The sequence below is a fragment of the Balaenoptera borealis genome (assembly GCF_965194805.1).
Source record: "Balaenoptera borealis genome assembly, chromosome: 8".
Classification (NCBI taxonomy): domain Eukaryota; kingdom Metazoa; phylum Chordata; class Mammalia; order Artiodactyla; family Balaenopteridae; genus Balaenoptera; species Balaenoptera borealis.
In genome coordinates, this window is record NC_138865.1 from 40,229,038 (window position 1) to 40,252,360 (window position 23,323).

At 36.4% G+C, this 23,323-nt stretch overlaps 1 protein-coding gene across 1 annotated transcript; it reads right to left on the bottom strand.

Moving 5' to 3' along the window:
* RMI1 (RecQ mediated genome instability 1) lies at positions 1–23,248 on the bottom strand. Its single transcript, XM_082401185.1, has 4 exons — positions 23,087–23,248; positions 17,983–18,043; positions 9,626–9,722; positions 1–8,854 (listed from the first exon to the last, which is right to left on the bottom strand). The coding sequence occupies exon 4, from the start codon at positions 8,816–8,818 to the stop codon at positions 6,935–6,937; it is 1,884 nt and encodes a 627-aa protein (XP_082257311.1). The 5' UTR covers positions 8,819–8,854; positions 9,626–9,722; positions 17,983–18,043; positions 23,087–23,248; the 3' UTR covers positions 1–6,934.
* Between the last annotated feature and the right edge of the window lie 75 nt (positions 23,249–23,323).

The window sequence follows — 23,323 nt, forward strand, 5'->3', positions numbered from 1 at the left end:
TTTTTTTTTTTTTTTTTGTATCTCATTTTAATTATGGTCAGAGAATATACTCTGGTTACAATTCTTTAAATCTTGTTTAGATTTGCTTCCTGGTATGGAAAATGGACAGTTTTTGTAAATGTCCCACATGTCCATGAAAAACTGTATTATCCATTTGTTGAGTACGATAACCTACACATGGTTATTAGGTCAATTGTACTTTCTACATCCCTACTAACTTTTGATTACTGAGTGTGTGATCTTCCTCTATGATTGTAGATTTCTCTATTTCTCCTTGTAGTCCTCTGATAAACTTAGAAGCAATATATTGAATTCTATAAATTTAGAATTGCAAAATCTTCCTAATGACTTAGTTCTTTTATCATTATCAACTACTAGTAAGTCTTTACTAGTAGTAAGTCTCTTTACTACTAGTAAGTCTTTTGCCTGAAATTGTTTGATATTAATATAATATAGCAGCTTTCTTTTGGTTAGTGTTTATATATTTTTTATATAAATTTTTCTGTATCATTACATTTTGTCTCTCTTGTATAAACAAGCATACCTCAGAGATATTGTGGGTTCAGTTCCAGACCTCCACAATAAAGCGATTATCACAGTAAAGTGAATCACACAAATTTTTTTGCTTTCCCAGTGCATATAAAAGTTATGTTTACACTATACTGTAGACTATTAAGTGTGCACTAGCATTATGTCTAAAAAAATGTACATACCTTAATTTAAAAATAACACTGTTGGGAAAATGGTGCCAAAAGACTTGCTTGACACAGGGTTACCACAAACCTTCAATTTATAAAAATCACAATAAAGCAAAGCACAGTAAAGCAAAGCACAAAGTATGCCTGTCAATTGGATTGTGTTGTTAACTGACAATGTTTGTCTTTTATTGGAAGAATTAGCTTATTTACATTTAATGGAATTTCTGATCCATTTGGATTTTTTTTAACATCTTTATTAGAGTATAATCACTTTACAATGTTGTTTCTGCTGTATAACAAAGTGAATCAGCTACATGTATACATATATCCCCATATCCCCTCCCTCTTGCATCTCCCTCCCACCCTCCCTTTCCCACCCCTCTAGGTGGTCACAAAGCATCGAGCTGATCCCCCTGTGCTATGCAGCTGCTTCCCACTATCTATTTTACATTTGGTAGTGTATATACATCAATGTTACTCTCTTTGTCCCAGCTTACCCTTCCCACTCCCCATGTCAAGTCCATTCTCTACATCTGCGTCTTTATTCCTGTCATGCCCCTAGGTTCATCAGAACCTTTTTTTTTTTTTAAGATTCCATGTATATGTGTTAGCATATGGTATTTGTTTTTCTGACTTTCTTCACTCTGTATGAGACTCTAGGTCCATCCACCTCATTACAAATAACTCAATTTCATTTTTTATGGCTGAGTAATATTCCATTGTATATATGTGCTACATCTTCTTTAACCATTCGTCTGTCAATGAACACTTAGGTTGCTTCCATGTCCTGGCTATTGTAAACAGGGCTGCAATGAACATTGTGGTACATGACTCCTTTTGAATTATAGTTTTCCCAGGGTATATGCCCCGTAGAGGGATTGCTGGGTCATATGGTAGTTCTATTTTTAGTTTTTTAAGGAACCTCCATACTGCTCTCCATAGTAGCTGTATCAATTTACATTCCCACCAACAGTGCAAGAGGGTTCCCTTTTCTCCACACCCTCTCCAGCATTTGTTTGCAGATTTTCTGATGATGCCCATTCTAACTGGTGTGAGGTGATACCTCATTGTAGTTTTGATTTGCATTTCTCTAATAATTAGTGATGTTGAGCAGCTTTTCATGTGCTTCTTGGCCATCTGTATGTCTTCTTTGGAGAAATGTCTATTTAGGTCTTCTGCTCATTTTTGGATTGGGTTGTTTGTTTCTTTAATATTGAGCTGCATGAGCTGCTTATATATTTTGGAGATTAATCCTTTGTCCATTGATTCATTTGCAAATATTTTCTCCCATTCTGAGGGTTGTCTTTTCGTCTTTTTTATGGTTTCCTTTGCTGTGCAAAAGCTTTTAAGTTTCATTAGGTCCCATCTGTTTATTTTTGTTTTTATTTCCATTTCTCTAGGAGGTGGGTCAGAAAGGATCTTGCTATGATTTATGTCATAGAGTGTTCTGCCTATGTTTTCCTCTAAGAGTTTTATAGTGTCTGGCCTTATATTTAGGTCTTTAATCCATTTTGAGTTTATTTTTGTGTATGGTGTTAGGGAGTGTTCCAATTTCATTCTTTTACATGTAGCTGTCCAGTTTTCCCAGCACCACTTATTGAAGAGGCTGTCTTTTCCCCACTGTATATTCTTTCCTCTTTTATCAAAGATAAGGTGACCATATGTGTGTGGGTTTATCTCTGGGTGATCCATTTGGATTTAAATTTACCACCTCACCGTTTTTCCTATATACCATTTTTTCTGTTCTTTTCTCTTTCTTGCTTTCTTTTGGGTTGAGTACATTTTTTTGCTGTTGTTATTCTTTTTATTCCCATTAGTATATAGTGATAGACTACTTTTCAAATCTTTTAGTGTCTATACTCTAAATATTATAACATGCAACTTTCAATATTCAAGTCCAATATAAAACAGCAGCTTTAACGTTTTCTCTGACATAAGGACCTTAAAATACTTTTCTTTATCCCTCACTCAACTTAACTGCCATTGTTTTCATGTAGTTTAGTCCTTTGGTTTTTTTTAACCCTCAAGACATTATTTTCATTTCAAAATCACTATTCATTTAACCCATATATTTACCCTTTCAGTTGTTCATCATTCCTTCCTGCGTCTCCAAGCTTCCATCTGGTTATCCTTTTCCTTCTGCTTAGAGACAACCTTGGGCTTCCCTGGTGGCGCAGTGGTTGAGAATCTGCCTGCTAATGCAGGGGACACGGGTTCGAGCCCTGGTCTGGGAAGATCCCACATGCCACGGAGCAACTAGGCCCGTGAGTCACAACTACTGAGCCTGCGCGTCTGGAGCCTGTGCTCCGCAACAAGAGAGGCCGCGATAGTGAGAGGCCCGCGCACAGCGATGAAGAGTGGCCCCCGCTTGCCGCAATTAGAGAAAGCCCTCGCACAGAAACGAAGACCCAACATAGCAATCAATTAATCAATCAATAAATCTTTAAAAAAAAAAAAAAAGACAACCTTTTTGTGTAGTTTGTTAGGGAAAAAATTATTTTTGTGTGTGAAATTTTCTTAATTTTACCAATTGCACCCTTACTGTTAAGGGCATTTTTGGTTTGTATAGAACTCTAGGTTGGTACTTACTTTTTCCATCATTTTGAAGATGCCATCCCATTGTCTTCTGATCCCCAAATTTTTAAATTGAGGTAAAACTGGCATATAAGTTTCAGGAGCACACCATCATGATTCCCACTGTCTTTATTTAGTCAGTTGTCATGTTTTTGGTCCTTTGAAATATGCCTTCTTTCACTGCTCTAGATTTTTTTTCTTTTTTTAGCTGTCAATGGTATTGATAATATTTGCACAGGTATGATTTTCTCTGAATATATTTTGCTTGGGGTTTGTGGGACTTCTGAAACCTGTAGTTTGATTTCCATAAACTTTATAAATTTCTTAAGCATTAACTCTAAGTGTTCTCTATTTCCTCTCTTTTGGGGACTACAGTTACATTAATGTTAGCCCTTCTTGGTGTTATATTGTTTTCCGGTTCTTTTCCATGCTTTTGCCTCTCTATACATTAATCTGAATTTTTTTCTTCTGACCAAATTTAATTCACTGTATCCTCAGCTGTGTTTCATCTGGAGTTAAACTCATTCACTGATTTTTTATTTTTAGCTATTACAGTCTTTTAGTTTTTTTAAATTCCCAATTCCCTATTGATATTTTCAAACTTTTTTCGTTTTCCTCTTGCGCATATTACACAGTTGTCCATGAGTGTCTGAGCATTTCTTGTAGTGCCTGCTAACCCCAGAACTGAGCAGATGTACCCACCCAGTCACAAGCAGTGGTGGACTAGGGCAGGGGCCAAAACATGTAAGATATACAGAATGCAGGAGCAAAGAACATGTACTCTCTGAAAGCAGATTCACTCCTAAGAGGAACACAAAGATGATCTGAATATGCCCATTTTTTCCCCTTCCCACTTGCTTCTGCCAGCCTCCCACAGCGTCATTCTTTTTTGAATTCTCAGTTGGAGATTATCACGCAGGTAACTTGAGTGTCTGCTTAGCCTCGCACAAGAGCAGACCTATGGCTACAAATTCTCAGGGAAAACTTTTTACCCCTCTACTAGAATCTAGGCGAAGTCAACCAAGTTTTCTTATAGTCTCCCTTTGCTATTGGGCAGATTTTTCTAATTTACTCTTTCACTGAAGAAGATATTTGAGGTGCCATGTATGCAGAGGTTTCAGGGCTTTAAGTACCATGCTATTGAACAGATGATGAGAAATCACTAAAAGATATTAAGCAAGGGAACACAGATGATCAGATGTGTTGATTCATTTGTAATAACAATAAATACTTACTGGAGTTACAAAGGTAAATCACTTAGCCATACCCCCAAGCAGCTTATATTCCACTAAAGCAATGGTTCTCAACCAAGGGCAGCTTTGTCTCCCAGGGAATATTTTCTGGTTGTCACAACTGGAAGGATTCTACTGACATCACATGGGTAGAGGCCAGCATGTTGCTAAAGGGAGCCCATGACAGCTCTCTACAACAAAGAATTATTCTGCCCAAAATATAGCAGTAAAGTAAGGGAAGCAAATAAGTACAATAAAACATATAATATTAGTCTGTACAATGTATAGAGGGGCATGAAAGTGGGCAGGGGAATTCATGAAACACTTGAATGGGCATCCAAAGCTTAAGCTGAGTGGAAATACAAATGAATATAGGAGGTAGGGGTATTACTATGAGCCATGCATGAGGTATATTCCCCACATCTGGAGAACAACTATGACTAAAATTTAGTGGCAGACCAGGTAGGTGAAGAATAAGGAGGCAAGATGAGGCTGAAAAGGCAGGCAAGAGGCAGATTGCAAAAGGCCTTACATACTATACATGAAGAGTTTGGACTTCACCCTGTAGGTAAGCGGATAGGAGGAGGTTGATATTAAAGGGTAACAAAGAGAAAACAAGAAATTTATTCGAGAAAGATCATTCAGGAAGAATTACGGGAAAAGGCTTAAGGGCAAAATAAGGCACAGGCCAATTAGTAAACCTACTGGAATACTTAAGGCCAGAGAAGACTAGAGCCAGAATTAAAGCACCAATTAGAAGGATGGACTGATAATAGTAAAGTACTATACCCAGTCTTTAGTGACGGAATATGAAGAGAAAATAAGGTTTAATCCCAGCTTTCCAGCACTACTCAAAGAGATAGAGTACAGGAGAACATTTACAAGAAAGATGATGAAAGATAACACCATCCATTTAGATCTCTTGCAGTAACAGAGCTATGCAAGTATATAGAAGCGGTTATTATCAGAGGATATAGCAGCAAAATCTGAATTGTGCCTTGAACTCTCATTATCATCCTTCAACCAATAATGACAAAAGACTCTTAGAATATTTTTCTACTATATCCATATCATATTTTTATATATGTATTTATCTTACTTCCAGATATTTTCCTATTACATTATTTTAACTAAAAACACAATGTCTTCATTTTATTATTTAAGTATTTGTTTAATGTTTTAAAATTCAAGATACTTTAGATTTTTTTAAAGACAAAAGAATAATAAAAATAATTTTACCTTTCAAATGTGACTTTTTAACAGCAAAGTGGAAAAGTGGGAAACAGTCTTCCTTATGGTTTTTTTTTGGGGGGGGTGGGGGGCCAGGGGGAACAATCTCCCTTAAAAAAGAACAGCACTTCCAACAAAACTAAAGGAAGAACTTACATGTACACCTAATTCAGAAAGGAGACAACTGGGACTTCCCTGGTGGTGCAGTGGTTAAGCATCTGCCTGCCAATGCAGGGGACATGGGTTCGAGCCCTGGGCCAGGAAGATCCCACATGCCGCGGAGCAACTAAGCCCATGCGCCACAACTACTGAGCCTGCGCTCAGGAGCCCACGAGCCACAACTACTGAGCCTACGTGCCACAACTACTGAAGCCACGCACCTAGAGCCCATGCTCCGCAACAAGAGAAGCCACCACAATGAGAAGCCTGCGCACCACGACGAAGAGTAGCCCCCGCTTGCCGCAACTAGAGAAAGCCCGCGTGCAGCAACAAAGACCCAACACAGCCAAAAATAAATAAATAAAATAAAATAAATAAAAAAAAAAAAAAAAAAGAAAGGAGATAACTAAAGACATGCATAAATACCTTATTTTAATCCAGAAAAAAAAATGAAATACTTACTGGATCTTCTTAATAATAATAGATTATCGTTGAAAATAAGGTTTTTAACTATTCAATATAATCTCTGAAATGGTATCTAGTTAAGATAATATTTGCTTTAAATATACCAGACAAATATTTCCAATCAGCAAAACAAAAACCAGCACAACAACTTGCATCTGAGAGTCTGACATTCTAATCCACTGGATTTACATTTTTTCCTAAGAAAAATAATATAAACAAATCTTTTGGGGTACTCTACATATTAGAAGTACTCAACTACCTATTTGTAATTGTTAACTTTCAACAGTATGATTCATCAGTAAACACCAATACAGTACTTTAGCAGTCACCTTATGTGAAATAACAAGTGGAAAACAAAATTTCTCAACAACAGTGGGTCATCAAATTGCTTCAGCAGTTACTATAAAAAAATTTATTAAAAAAGCTTACACACAAACATAATTAAACATTTTAAAATTAGACTGAAATCAGTTATGAAACTTCCTTTTCCCCTTTTACAAAAAGAAAGTTGCAAAAGTAAAAGGACAAACTTAATTCTAAATATTTCCTTGTTTTTTTAAATTGCTTGCTAGTAAATTATTTCTTTACTCGCCTCTTTAGGTTCTCAAGGTGTTCCACATTAACATCTTGTAATGCCAGTACCGTTGCCTTAGACAAGGAGGGATTGAATGAAATAGTCATTAGACAGCACAAATCTATTAGATCTCTCTGACATTTCTGCAAACCTTCCAGGAACTTTTGGTATTTACAAGGATCCTTTTTTAACTGTTTCATTTGTAGCACTGAAAACCCTATCAGACCAGTAAGTATTTCATCTACAAAGTCTACATCTAGATATGCAGTACCATCAGAAATTTTTGCTGTTATATTCCAAATGCCACCAGAACTTGAGAGATTTCCAGTTAAGGTTACAATAAATGCTTTGACTTTCACTGTTGTAACTTCCTTTGGTTTGCTGGCCATTAGAAGAGACAAATAGATAAAAGGTGGAGAATATAAATCCATGCTGATAGAAAGATTAGTGCTATTCTCTGATGATCTTGAAGAACAAGTCTGTAAGTGTTGCTCATTTTTATTAGAAATGTGTGAACAACTTCTTGGTACATAATTGACCAGCTCTCCATTTAATATTTTATTATTTAAGGAATGTCCCTCTGAACTGCTGGTTTGTTTTATTTTATTATATGTCTCTGAGTTCTTATCTTTATTTGTAAAATTATGGGGTACGGGTACATTATGATTAACTGAAACAATACTACTCTTTTGGTCTCTAGCAGATGGACAACTAAAAGATTTGTCTTCATTAGTTATTTGCTCAGATAAATTTTTTTCACTCCAATTATTATTTCCATTTTTGCAAATCAAAGAAAAATTATTCAGAGTATTAGATCTACGTGAAAATCTCTCTATACTTTCATCTGTAGTTCTGTTCAAAGTCAGTGGCTGTAATTCTTTGGTCTCTGTTTGTTCTTTCTGGACAGCTTCTTCTAAAAGCAAGGCCTCCTCCAATGAAAAGTCATCTAATTCCTCATCAGTAAAAAGCATAGACTGGTTTCGTGGTTTCTCCTTTGGTCTTGGAGAAATAACAAGTCTTGGTTCAAAATCTGACTGTCTGATGGTATTTGAAGTATTTGAAGAACTACCTGTGCTGAAACAACTTCTTTCCAAAGAGGTGTTATTATTTGCTGCAAGCTCATCGTTTTCATCAAGACTTGCCAAGAGTTCTTCATCAGAAGGTCCTAACGCAGGCTGTAGACCATCTGTAATTCTGGGGATGCTTTGGTTAGAATTATTTGGTATGACTGGAACTATAGGATCAGGTTCCCCAATTAATCTTGCAAGAACTTTTTCTTGGGCATATTCCTCTAAAAGAGCATCTACTTCTCCTCCCAACACCTTCACATTTTCTGGTTTCAATAAGAGAACACCAAGACGGAAAGAAATGTTTCCATAAATCAAAATTTTTGTACCTGGAGGAAGATCACTATGAAGAGCTGGAATAGACTGATATTCCATCCCCTGTATTTGTACAATTCCATCAGTTAGCTGTAGCATCAACATTCGTGAAGGCTTTGCTTCCCAAGGTTTTGGGGTTACTTGTGTTTCAGCTGTAATTAGGTCATTGGTTGTATTCTTTCCTCTCAACTTTTGTATCTGGGCATACGCAGGTTGACTTACATCAACCAATGAATTAATCTGCAGAGCAAAAAATCCATTCAGTTCTCCTTTTGGAACTTCTAAAATGCCATCAGGTAAAAGACGATGCTCCAAATCTCTCAGATCAGTAAGGAGCCATTGCTCAAACACTTGTTTATTCATTTGTGCCTGACTCAAATTAACATTATCATTTTCTTCTTGGATCCAGTTAATACAAGCTTCCAGCCACATTAAAGGCACTTTAACATGCCATGTAGCTAAAAGCCAGGTTTCAACTCTTAATGCAATACTAGCTATACTCATTTCTTTTATATAAAAGAAATATTAGGCATCTATTACCTGAAAACAAACAAAAAAAATTATGGTAATTCAGTATCTAAATACAGTTTCTATAATTCTCTACAATGTACAAACAGGAGTAATCAAACTTTTAGATTTTTCTCTCTTCAGCACCTTTATAATTCTTTGACTTTCTACATGGCAAAACTTCAAATGCCACAAGTAATCAGATGGTAAAATAAGAAAAGCAAAAGGTTTGAGACAAGATATACCTAGGTTTGAAGACTAGCTCTTCAAATTATAAGTTCTGTGACCTAGTATAAATTTCTTAACTTCTCTAGCCTAATTTTTTCATCTATAAAATGTCAGTACCACCTCCTATCTAACACAGTTGTTGTGAGGATTACATGATTAACATTTGTAAAGCATAATGTCAGACCTACAAAATACATGTAGTAGTTAGTAGTTATTATGTTAATATAATAATCAGATTCTAATAATTTAAAATTTAGCTAAGAAACAATATTTACTAAGGTTCTTTCTATATCTATAATTCATACACTATTAAAACTTATACCATTGTATTCCATAAAATTATAACAAGTAACAATAGATTCTGAGCTGATGTAAAGCATCTTATTTGTTTGGGTAAATAATTCTCAACAGTCCTATCAGGTAAATATACTTCTGATTTTCTCAGTATGATAAAAAAACGTAGCCAAACACTAAAGACTAACATTTTTTCACAAAAGTATTTTTTTCCTTCTACAGATGACGATATCTAAGAGTTCGAATTTATAAAAGTTTTAACATGCCCATAAGAAAACTTACCATTTGGAACAGGAGCACAGGATTTGAGGACGGGATTTGGAACTGGTTGTTCAGTGGAGTACTTGTAACCTCTATTGCTCAGAAATGGCCCTGAGAGCTAAGACAAGAAGCAGTAACGGTTATATGAGGAAGCTGCAGAAAGAATCACTGGCCTATTTTCATAAGTGCAAAGTTTGATGGTATGGTTTGAAGTTTCCTATTATCAATCAGGGTAGAGTAGAGGTAGTACAGAATAAAAACATGAGGTTTGGAATGAAATAAACAAAAGCAAGTTACCACGAGAAACTCACTCTATCTTAGCTTGTTTCCTGCCCTATATACTTACTTCATAGGGCTACTGTGAAAATTAAAGGATAGGAGAAGATGGCGGGCAGAGCACCAGCATAGGCACAAATCAGCTGACCCGAGGTGGCAATCCAATCATTTAGGCTGCTCACTTAGGCCCCAGCAATGGTTGCAGGCCAGAAGCAGGCCACCCAAAAGGCGTCCAAGGTCCGCAAGCAACCTGAGGCTGAAGCAGACCAAAGCAGCTGAAAGTGAAATTGAACAGTACCAACTGCAGAGGGAGAAAAGGTTCAAAGCCAGAGAAGCTGGAGCTCTGGGATTCCATGGCAGGGGCATCACTGGGGTGGAAAAAGAGACCCAGGTGATGACCATTCTCCAGATCTACCTCTGGCAAAACAGGGATGAAGTGCTAGATAACCTCTTGGCCCTTGTCTGCTACATCTAGCCAGAGATCCATGAAAACTACTGCATAAATGCATAGGGGAAGAAGCTCTGTTCCACGGACTGGCATTTTAGATGACTTCATGGAAAATGAAATTTTAACAAAGCTCAAGTTACATTCTTGTGAAAAGGCATTAAATTATCTCTGTATATTATATAGTAGGTTCTCTCACTTTTTGGAAAATAGCAAATCTAGCTTCCTTGTAAAAACTTAAAGCTAATCCAAATATTTCATTTTTTCAACCTTGCATTTCTTAGAAAATTTAATAGGCATATACTGTCTGGTTTCCCACATCTTTTAGCTAAAGCAACATATATGTATATATCAATACTGACTTCTTCTTTTGTAGATGTAGTTTTGTTTTGTTTTTAATTTTTAAGAAAAAAAGGGATTAATTTTTTCCCCCTAAAGCTTTGTGAAGGTCAGGGGATTTATCTATGAAAAAATAGTAAATAGTTATTTGTAACCTGTACTAAGCAGCATTCAGCCTTAAAACAGTCTTTTCTGGCTAAAGGTTAGAACAATGAATACTAGTATAATTGTTTGGGCTGCTTTTAATATCTTTTAATAAAAATTACTAGAAGACAGAAATCAAGAATTTGTTACATGTTGTTATTTGGTGTACCGATAATCATTTAAAAGTAAAACCCGCTTACCGTGTAAAAAAAAAAAAAAGAAAGAAAAAAACAAAGGAGAGCCAGTATATAATCTAGCGGTTCAGCATGCAAATGTGATGCCAAATTATCTTTCACTTACAAACTCTGTGACCCTAAACAAGTGGTCACATTATTAATTTAAGAAATAGTTAAAATTTAAAGGAAGAGTTACAGTTATTGTGAGGAATACAAGAATAACATTTTAAAGGAGGAATTAAGAAGGTCATAACTACCAAACTGATGAATTTTTACACTGAAGAAAATAATTTAGAGTACAGACATATAATTTTTAAATTACATGTGAAAAACAATGTAAAAATCCAAAGGTAGGAGAGGTCCCTGCCCATAGTGATAAAAATAAACCATGCAGAGTCAAATCAGCATGTCTCTTTAACAAAGAAACCAACAATCTCTACGTGAGCCCTCTGATTTATCAAATGGAAATATTTTCTACCTTCTGGCTAAAAAAAAGCAAAACACAGTGTGCTAATTTTTGTGTACAAAAGAAAGGAAAATAAGCACATTCTTCTTTACTTTATACATAAAGGACTTCTAGAAGGATATACAAGAAACTAGATAAAACTTTAAATACATAGCTACACTCAATAACAAAGAGTAAAATCTTGTGGGCCAGGGCTTCCCTGGTGGCACTGTGGTTAAGACTTTGCCTGCCAATGCAGGAGACACGGGTTTGAGCCCTAGTCCGGGAAGATCCCACATGCCATGGAGCAACTAACCCCGTGGGCCACAACTGCTGAGCCTGTGCTCTAGAGCCTGCGAGCCACAACTACTGAGCCCGTGTGCCACAACTACTGAAGCCCATGTGCCTAGAGCCCGTGCTCCACAACAAGAGAAGCCACCGGAATGAGAAGCCTGTGCACCTCAGTGAAGAGTAGCCCCCGCTCGCTGCAATTAGAGAAAAGCCCACACACAGCAACGAAGAACCAACGCAGCCAAAAATAAAAAATAATTAATTAATTAAAAAAAAAAAAGTCTTGTGGGCCAGGAACAGAGGAGAAACCTAGAGTTTTAGTGCTGATATAAAGCCACCAGGAAAAGGGGACTTCAGGCTAAAGCTCCAAGGCTTTAAGTTTAAGGGTCCAGTGTGCCAATTATAGGTCAGAAGACCAGAACAGACTACTTGCTAGAACTGGGCCAAAAAAATCTTCCACTCAATACCTACCTATGGCCTATGGAGGGAACAGGGATAACCTAAGAATGGAAATGGGGCCTACATAACTTGTATAGTACATATAGCAGGGTCCAGAACTAGGCTATTCACATAAAAACCCAAGTCTCTAATGACACAGCTGATTTAGAGCTATGCCAGCCAGAGGGTCAGGTTGAAGCAACTCCAAAAACACACAAAAGGGAAAAACACACATGGGAAAAACCTCTATCCAACGTAAGCTCTCAAACCAAAATTATAACATATTTAAGGAAAATCACCACCATAAGCCACATCAGCAGACACAACAAACAGGAGAATTTATACCTGGAGAAATCTGTTTTTAAATGAAGAATCTTAAATATTTTTAAAATGTCTCTGAGCATACTAAATACACTTTAAAAGTAGGACTAATCCTTAAAGAAGAAGAGAAGATAATTAAACAGTAACAGACATTTATGAAAAGTATCAGTTGGACATCTTGGAAATGGGAAACAGCCTCAGAAATTTAAAACTCAGTAGATGGGATAAACAAAAGGCTAAAAACAAATGAAGAAAGAACTTACACTTTGGAAATTACATAGAACAGAGTATGAAGATTTAAGAAATTAAGCAAAGAAGGGGAAAAAAAGGTAAGTAGGGAAAATAGGCTCCTACACTGAAGTAATCACAGTTTCAGAAGAAAATAGAAGAGGTGAAGGAAACAGTTTTGTTTTTTTTTAAGATAATGGTTGAAGGTGGTCAAAAGGAACAAATTTCCAATTATAAGATAAACAAGTAACAGGGATGTAAGGCACAACATGATGACTGTAGTTAACACTGCTGTACGATATATACGAAAGTTGTTAAGAGAGTAGATCCTAACAGTTCTCATCACAAGGAGAATTTTTTTTTTCTTTTTCTTCTTTTTTTTTTTTTTTTGGCTGCGTTGGGTCTTTGTTGCTGCCTGCAGGCCTTCTCTAGTTGCAGTGAGCGGGGGCTACTCTTCCTTGCAGTGCGCGGGCTTCTCATCGCCGGTGGCTTCTCTTGTTTCGGAGCACAGGCTCTGGGTGTGTGGGTTTCAGTAGTTGTGGCACGTGGGCTCAGTAGTTGTGGCTCGCGGGCTCTAGAGCGCAGGCTCAGTAGTTGTGGCACATGGGCTTAGTTGCTCCGTGGCATGTGGGATCTCCCCAGACCAGGGCTCGAACCCATGTCCCCTGCATTGGCAGGTGGATTCTTAACCACTGCACCACCGGGGAAGCCCAATTATCTCTTTATCTATATGAGATGATGGATGTTAGCTTAATCTGTTGTGGTAATCATTTCACAGTATATGTAAATGCTATACACCTTAAACTTATATGGTGATATATGCCAATTATTTCTCAATAAAACTAGAAAAAAATATATAAATAAAAGTGAAATTTTTTCATAATAAAAAAATAAAGAATAATGGTTGAAATTTTTCTAAAATTCAAAAAGATATGATTCTGTAGGGTGTAAAAGCTCAATATTGCTAAGCAACACGTGTAAAAATCCACCTCTAAACATAGCATGGTAAACTGTAAAACATCAAGGACAAAGAAAAAAAAAATCTTTTTTATTTTAAATCTTAAGATTCAACAAGCTGGATCTAAAATTTGAGGTAACAAAAATGTAGAAAATACAAAAAGAATTCAGAGGGAAGTTAAGGTATTATGTTTTGTCAAGGAGGATAATAGAGATTCTGATTATGTTTACTATTTTATAAGAAAAATATAAAAATTATGTGTTTAAGGGTAAAAATGAAAGATTGAAAAAACATTCTTATAATCCCCGCGAAACTCAGATAATAGATTTTTAAAAAGCCATAAAATTCTAAGAACAAAGAAAATGGGAGAAGAAACAATGGCAACAAATTTTGGAAACTGGAAAGCAAACAGATTAGTACATGATTTAGCAGACACTAGAAAGTTGAATTCTAAGGTGGTATTAAGAATGGCTGATATAAAAACCCGGAACCCACAAAAGGCAATACTAAGTATGCCTGGAAGTAAAGGGTACTCTAAAAACAAGACTGATTAGACGATTCTTTAAGACATTTAAGACTGTGGCATCCCTATCCCACATCAGGAAGATACATAATGTACACTTCAAAACTGTTAAGAGGGTAAATTTATGTTATATGTTTTTTACCATAATTTTTTAGAAAGAGAGAAAAATCAAGAGGGAAGTAGAGGAGGAAAAAAAGGAAAAAATAAAATTACCTCTATTTGCAGATGACATGTTTATGAAAAAATGCCAAAGAATGTACAAAGAAGCTATATCACCTGATAAATGAGTTAGCGAGATGCGTCTTTTTTGTGCTCTATTTAGTGCCACATTTTCACACTTTTGTGCTTTTTGTTGATGATTTCACTATTTAAAACGGCCCCGTAGCATACTGCTGAAGCGCTGTCTAGTGTTCCAAACCATAAGAAAACTGTGTGTGATGTGTCATATGTAAAATCTGTGTGTTAGATTAAGCTTCATTCAGGCATTAGTTATAGTGCCACTGGTCATAACTTCAGTTAATGAATTAACAACATATAGTGAATAAAGTGTCTTTAAACAGAAACACAAATAAAACAAGGTTATGTACTAATCAGTGGTGAAATGTCATGACCAGAGGCTCACAGGAACCTAACCTTGTCTTTTCTCTAGGAACAATAGTTCAGTATTCCCTAACTCAGTGTTCACAGGGACTTTATACAGAACGTAACTACCAGGAAAAATGAGACTTGACTGTACGAGCAATGAACAAAGAGTACAATTTACAGTAGCCCTCAAAACTTAAATCTAACAAAATATGTGCAGGATGTATATGCTGAAAACTACAAACTACTGGTGAAAGAAATCAAAGACAACCTAAACAAATGAACAGACATGCTGTGTTGAAGACTCTATGATCAAGTTTCAGTTCTCCCCAAACAGATACATAGGTTCAATGCAATTCCATTCAAAATCCCAGCATTCTTTTTTTTTTTTTTAAAGAATGGCAAGCTGATTCTAAGATTTACATGGAAAGGGAAAGAAACTAGAATAGCCAAGGTAATTTCAAAAAAAAAAAAGTTGGGGCTTCCCTGGTGGCACAGTGGTTGAGAATCTGCCTGCTAATGCAGGGGACACGGGTTCGAGCCCTGGTCTGGGAAGATCCCACATGCCGCGGAGCAACTAGGCCCGTGAGCCACAGCTGCTGAGCCTGCGCGTCTGGAGCCCGTGCTCCGCAACAGGAGAGGCCGCGATGGTGAGAGGCCCGCACACCGCGATGAAGAGTGGCCCCCACTTGCCGCAACTGGAGAGGGCCCTCGCACAGAAACGAAGACCCAACACAGCCAAAAAATTATAAATAAATAAAAATTAAAAAAAAAAAAAAAAAGTTGGAGACTCACACTGAGTTCAAGACTTAGTATAAACTACAGTAATCAAGACAGTGAAGTATTGGCAAAAGGATTAACACATCGGTCAATGGGAAGACAGCCTAGAAAATAGACCCATTCATATATAGTCAATTGATTTTCTACAAAGTTGCAAAGGCAATTCAAAGGAAACAGGATAGTCTTTTGAACAAATGATGCTACAACAACTGGACATCCATATGCAAAACTATGAACCTCCATCAATACCTCACATCATATATAAAAATTAAATGGACCACAGACCTAAATGTGAAAACTAAAACTATAAAACATCTATAAGAAAAGTTAGGAGAAAAAAAAACCAAGCTCATAGATAAGAGAGAACAGACTGGTAGCTGCAAGAGGTAAGGGGTGGGGGTGGACAAAATGGGTGCAGGGGGTCACAAGGTACAAACTTCCAGTTATAAAATCAGTAAGTCATGGAAATGTAATGTACAGCATGGTCACTGTAGTTAAAATACTATATTGCATATCTAAAAGTTGCTAAGAGAGTAGATCTTAAAAGTTCTCATCACAAGAAAAAAAATTTTTTTGTTACTAAGCGTGGTGATGGATGTTAAGTGGATTTACTGTGGTGATCATTTTGCAATGTATACAAATATCAAATTATTATGTTGTATACCTGAAACTAAAATGTTATATGTCAATTATACCTCAATTTTTTTTAAAGGGGAAGAAAAGTTAGGAGAAAAATCTTTGTGATCTTGGTTTCTTAACAGTGTTCTTAGATACAACACCAGAAGCATAATCCATAAAAGAAAGAAATTAATAAACTGAGCTTCACCAAAATTTTAAAATTCTGCTCTATGGAAGACACTGTTAAGAGTATAAAGACAAGCCAAACACACACAACGACAAGCCACAGACTGGGAGAAACACATAATTGACAAAAGACTTATATCCAGACTATATAAAGAATTCTAAAATTCAATAGGAAAACAAACTAATTTTAAAAGGAACAAAAGATTTGAATAGACATTTCACCAAAAGATATGCAGATAACAAGTAAGACATTAGGGAAATGCAAAATTGAAATCACAGTGTGATATTACACATCTATTAGCATAGCTAAAATAAAAAATAACTGACAATACCCACTACTGGAATTCTTATACATTGCTGGTGGGAAAGCAAAATGACACAGCCACTTTAAAAAACAGTTTAGCAGTTTCTTAGGAAGAAAAACAGTTTAGCATTTTCTTACAAAGTTAAACTCACCATACAACCCAGCATTACTAGGTATTTACTCAAGAAAAATGAAAACGTATACTCATTAAAAATCTCTATGTGAACATTTATAGCAGCTTTTTTCATAATCACCAAAAAACTAGAAACAACCCACATGTCCTTCAACTGGTGAATGGATTAACAAATTGTTGTACATCATTACAATGGAATACTATACAGTAATAAAAAGGAATAAACTAATAGATGCAATAACATGGATGAATATTGCTACAGATTATATCACTCAGAAAATTCATATGTTGAAATCCTAATGCCCAATGTGATGGTATTAGGAGGTGGGGCCTTTGCGAAGTGCTTACATTATGAGAATGAAGCCCTCATGGGACTTCCCTGGCAGTCCAGTGGTTAAGACTCTGTGCTTCCACTGCAGGGAGCACGGGTTCGATCCCTGGTTGGGGAACTAAGATCCCACATGCCGTGCAGCATGGCCAAAATAAATCAATAAATCAATAAATAAAAATAAAGTCAGAATTCTGAAAAGATATTAATTTAAAAAAAAACTTACAACCCAATAACAAAAAAATAAACAGTAGAGACGTCTCCACACAGCTACTTACCCCTTCTGCCATGGGAGATCACTGTAAAAAGACTGTCATCTAAGAACCAAGAAGCATGTCCTCATCAGACACCCACTAAATCTGCCATCACCTTGACCTTGGACTTCCCAGTCTCCAAAGAAATAAATCTCTGTGGTTTATCAACCACCCAGTTTATGCTATTTTGTCACAATAGCCCAAATAGACTAAGACAAATGTTAAATGCATCAAGCTAAGTAAAAGAAGCCAGACAAACACTGTATAAGTCCATTTAGATGGCATTATGGAAAAGGCAACACTATAGAAACAGGTGGCAGCGATGATGTGACTAATGTTTGTCAAAACTCATAGAACTATATACAAAAAAGAACATGAATTTTACTGAATGTAAATTATATCCTCAATAAAAATACTGAAGACAAACACCAAAAGGATAGATATTTAATAACTAATTTTCAAACTTGCTGAGGAAAACACAGAATAAAGAAAACAATCCAAAATAAGGCACAAAAGGAACTGGCAAGCACTATAAATAGAAAGAATAAACAAGGTGGTAGAAATAAGTCTAAATATATCAGCAATCATAATGAACATAGATTAACTCACCTGTTAAAAGATACTCTCAAATTGAAAAAACCAAGTTCAGCTGCATGCTTAAAAGATGACCCTAAAACAAAATAACATCGAAGCATGAAATTAATTAAAATAAGGCATGTTAAAATCTCCAAGCATGATACTATGAGGCCACAGTTGAGTGACATCTTATCCTCAAGACAGAGATCTGTACTTGTATAACCTAAGATTCCCAAGTGCTACTTTATCGCATCTGTTGTCATTTTTTTAACCTCAAAAATTAAGCAAGATCCAAGGCTCTTAGGTGTGCTCATTCAATTATAAGTTACCTTATTTCCTCCACTAAAATTTAAACACCACAGCACTGGCAAATGGGCCTAGTCTAACTGGCAGAGGTGTTGTAGTAATGAGATGACAGTCATTAAGTAAACTGAAATCAAGACAGTGTACTTTCAGTAGAGTTATAATTATTTAAATGAATTATCAAGTATAAATGCCACAATTAATTAAGTTGTTTGCAGAATGTTTTATACTATAAATTACTCGGTGTATACAGTATATACCCCTAAATTATTATATGCAGCCATTTAACACAAGTGTTATTTTCTACCTGAACCTGTTAAATAGTAGGAGTTAATACTGTTAGTACTTCTAGGAGGAGGAAGGAACCAATAAAAAAGAAAGACTGATTGATTGTGAACTGAAAAGGTCAAGGCTGGATAGAAAATGAAAGAAAGGAATTTCAGTGGTGTTAATTCTATATCTCAGCAGTACAGCTGTTTAAACAGAGAACTGAAGAAAAAGGTTTAATAAAAATTAAAACCTCTTATTTGTAAGATTTTAAACTTTTTCAAAATACATACTTTTACATCTGTAATATTATCTAAACCTCAAAATAGTCATTTATGATAGAAAGGGTAGGGATTGTCATCTATTTGGGTGAGAATGAAACAGGCATGAAGATTAAGACATACAGATCATACATAGTAGCAGACGCAGAACGAAATTCTGCTAACCTCCATTTCTATATCATTTTGTAGACCCTGTTTGACTTAAAAGAGAAAGTAAAACCAGTCCCTCATTTACATATACCCACTTGCATACAAACTATAAAACTCATTCATAAATGGCCATTCTATAAGAGCACTACACTATTACAATGAACAGACTTTTCTCAGATCTCATTTAAACGACAAGCTCACCTAGTATATTCTAAATTATTTCCTTTACAAAGTCAAATCAAAGAAACACAACATCACCTACTGCATCTATCTTTGTAACAGCTTCAAAACAGTGTTATCATTAAGTACTTTTCCTTTTGCTATAACTCTACTAAAATGACATAAAAGTTTTTTTAATTTTTAAATATTACAAACTGACATTTTAAAGCTTATGTATTCATTTATTTTATTTTTTTAATTTTGTAGTTATTTCAAACACGCACTTCCTTGTTTGTGTTGTTGAATACGGCAAGTGACAAAACTCCTTTCAGATGATAGTTGGGACAAATTCTGAGAAACAGTGCTCAATGAACCACAGTGAAATTGTTCTATTAACACGTGGCAGTTCTAATTAATAATTTTCTCCAACTACTACCTTCTAGGATTTAAATTTCCACTTCCAGAGCTACATGATATACTACAATTTTATAATAATGTTATAACTAAGTGCACATTTGCTACATAGAATTCTTCATTTAACAGCAAAGTAAGTAAAGTGGAGGGCATATTGATCTGAAACATGGTTTACTCCCCACAACTGCATGTTAAAACAATTTTAATAAGAAGATGTTTCTACATATAATAGGATTTTTTTTTCCTACAGGTAAAAAAGAAAAGCTTATTAAATTTTTTAATTAAATGGAAAAAGTATTATCATGTGGGATTATAAAGTCTAGACTGGGTTTCAATAACCGAGCCCCTTAATAATTTAGTAAATTGTATTACTTGCATCTACTCCTTCAAGAGAATTCCTAAGGTTTTTGTTCCTCCCTTTCTTGAGAAACTGAGTAACCATAGTCACCGCAGGTAGAAGCAACTCAGAGGGGAGGTGTTAGCTAGAGCAGCACAACTTCTCATCTGCTCATACATAAAGAACAGCCCCTGATCCTCCAGAACATCACTGTCCAAGAAAAAAATATGAAAAAGTATACGTTGTTGAAATTGTACATTAAGAAATGTTCACACCGTATGACTTCAAAACTTAATCTTAAGAAAATAATCAGAAATGAAGACAAAGATTTTATGTGCCAGAGTGTTTATCATTGTGCTTTTACAGTGTGGAAAAAAAACAGAAACAATCTAAATGTTCAACAACAGTAAAAAAAAAAAAAAAAAAAAAAAAAATTAAATATATTACATTGGATCCATGAAATAGTCTTCTGAAAAAACATTTTTAAGTACTATTTAATGACATGAAAATATGTTCATATTTTATTCTGTTAGGAGAAAAGGCCAGATGTAAAACTACATACATCTTAATCTCCATTAATTTTATAATCATGAAAAAAATGTTTTTTAAAAATTGATTTACATCTTGCGCTTGCTAAACTTGGCTGACCACACTAATCTACATTCTAGATCTTGACTGCAGGAACTGAGCAGAAGAGAATAGAGTAAGAAAATTCTATCATTCGCCACTAAGACTTAGGCAAATTTGATTTATAAGTTAATTTTCAGTCAGCCTCACATATTTCAATTTTTTAAAAAATAGAAAAAGAGGCAGAAGTACTGATGTCATCCTTTTGGACACTGTATGTGGCATTCAATCAATAGCTAAGACTTAAAAGCACTAACAAATACTCAAGTTATAACCAGTCCATGTTTCCACTGTCTTCATCTAAAAAATACAGGTGAGTCTGTGTCTTAACTCCTTGGGGATGACTTTAAGGTAACCCCAGAATTTTGAGAAGGCACTCTGAAAATTATGGGAAAAAAATTTATATTTAATGACTGAAATCAGAAAGAAGTAATTAGTGGAGCTGTTTGTGGATCCTCTATAACCTAATGTAAGGAAAAGACAGAGAATAGGTTTAGGAGTCTGAATCCCATTTCTGCTATGTGACCTTAGACGTGTTCCTTAACTTTGTCTTAACCACAATTTACTCGCAGAACTGTGATAAGCATTAAAACTGCCAGCACAAGGTCTGGCACAAACTCAGAAAATGGTAGTTAAAAAATTTTAAGTAATCATCCAGCTCGCTAGTGTACAATCTCAATTATATTAGTTTATCAAGAGTAAATCCCACAGCTAAGTAATACTAGCTCTAAATTCATCAGGAGTCCAAATAATCATACAATTATTTACTCAAGACAGGAGCCACAATGTATCAACCAAGTTGGTAAGTCCTTGAATGAGCACAGATGTAACATAGTTTGGCTGAAAACAATAGAGAATGAAAGGATGGTGAAAAGAGAGACTTTCCTCAAGCTAGCAAGTCCCTGAATGACGATGGTGGAAAAAACAGACCTTCTTGTTATTTAAAGAGTAAACCTATAAAGCAAATTAAAAGAGGTAAGGAAGTAAACAAGTAGAAAAAGAAAAAAGCAAAAAAAAAAAAAAAAAAAAATCTGACAATGGCATCTAAAAAAGAGGAATAAGACCTTTCAGCAGTTAGGGTCCAGTCAGAAGGACAATGAAACTGGGAATAAGTTAAGATAAAGCTGCTTACTTTGCATTCCTGCCCATCAATCATCACTGTTTATCAAGGCAGAAAATAATGGTTGCAACAGAAATACTAGCTTGAAAGAAAACATCATTAGTACAGTACCCCTATATGTACCTATTTGTGTTAGTGAAGTGTCCCAGGTTTTAAATGACAGATTCAATTAAATGCTGCAAATCCTGACTGGCAGATTAAATCTCTATAATCCAAGTATCCCCAGCCCCTTCATACACTCAATTTTCTTGGCTGAACATTAAATAAAAATCCAAACTATGTATCGTAAAACCAAATGCAAGTTAAGTTTTACCTCCCAACAAGACTATAATATTCTTCATGGTGGGGCCATTAAAAAATTATATTACAACTCAAAGAGCCTTTTAAAAACTCCACAATCCCAAACACTATGCTCTAACAGTATTTGTTAACTATCCTCCCAGCCAGTAAATGTTGGTGCTTCATGAAGTTCTCAGTTCCTCCTAAAGAGTTCTCTTCCTGATTAAGCAAGTAAAAGATAAAAAGATGACGGAAATCAGACATTTTTTTAAAATGCTGGTTACATCTAATTTGCAAAGTATACAAGAGGAAAATCAAGTTACAGCGGAATGAATCAGCACAAATTCATCATTACAAAAAAAAAAAGTGTATTCTAACGGTGGGTTTAGCGTCCCATGTAAATTATAACATTTTTATGCTTCAACACAAGTTTGGGGTTGTGGGTGAGAGTTGGAGGGCTAAGAGTCAGGATGTGGATACTGGGTACTACTTACTGGCAATTTCCCAGGTTTGTCACCGATTCAGAGTGACCTTAAGTGCCTTAACAAAAGAAACCATCAAAGCCTGACACAGGGGCCTTAGAAGTAACCGCACACAAAGCAAGTATAAACTGAACACGCTAGAACGGTAACATATCTGAGGGCGAGGGTTTTAGTCTGTTTTAATCACTGCCGAATACCTTGACACACGGTGGGCGCTTTAAAGAGGTGAACGAACGCAAAGCGGATGTCTACAACGCATTTTGCGATTTGCATTCACTGTAGGATATGAAAGCAATACTTCCAGAAATTTTTCACACGTAGCGGCAGCACCGACACTACAAAATACTCGTACCTCAGGTCCCATTAACAAAAAAGAAAGAAAGGAAAAACAAAAGGTTTCGTCAGAACGCAGAGCCCTGTAAAGACCCCGGGAGTACAGGCTCAGCGCCGGAAGCAAAGGGACTGAGCTCCCCCGGACTCCGAGGCTCGCCCGCCACAGCCCAGCGGGACGGCCAACATCTCCCGGAACCCCGAGCCCAGCGGACAGCGGGCCGCGACCCTCCGGCTGCGCCCCCGGCCCAGGCCACGCCTGACGGGCGCTGCGGCCCGTTACACACAGCTCGCCCCGCAGCCCGGGCGAGAGGGGAGCACGGGGGAAGAAAAGAGACGCGAATGCGGGCTGTGGAAACGGGGGCATTCGTCTGGGCCTAACACCGACCTGGGCGTCCCGCCTTCCCCTCGTGCAACACTGGTTCCTGGGCCTCGCGACTGTGAGAACAGGAACAGCCACGGCGCGCGCCCTAATCCTTTTTTGCTCCTTCCCGCCCGTTTTGCCGCGCACTCACGCCCCTCCTCCAAACCCTGAAGACTCCTCAGGGCCCAGAGGACGCCTCTTCATCCGCCCCCTCCCTGTGCGCGTGAACTGGACAGCCTTTAGTTCTCGCGAGAGGTTTTC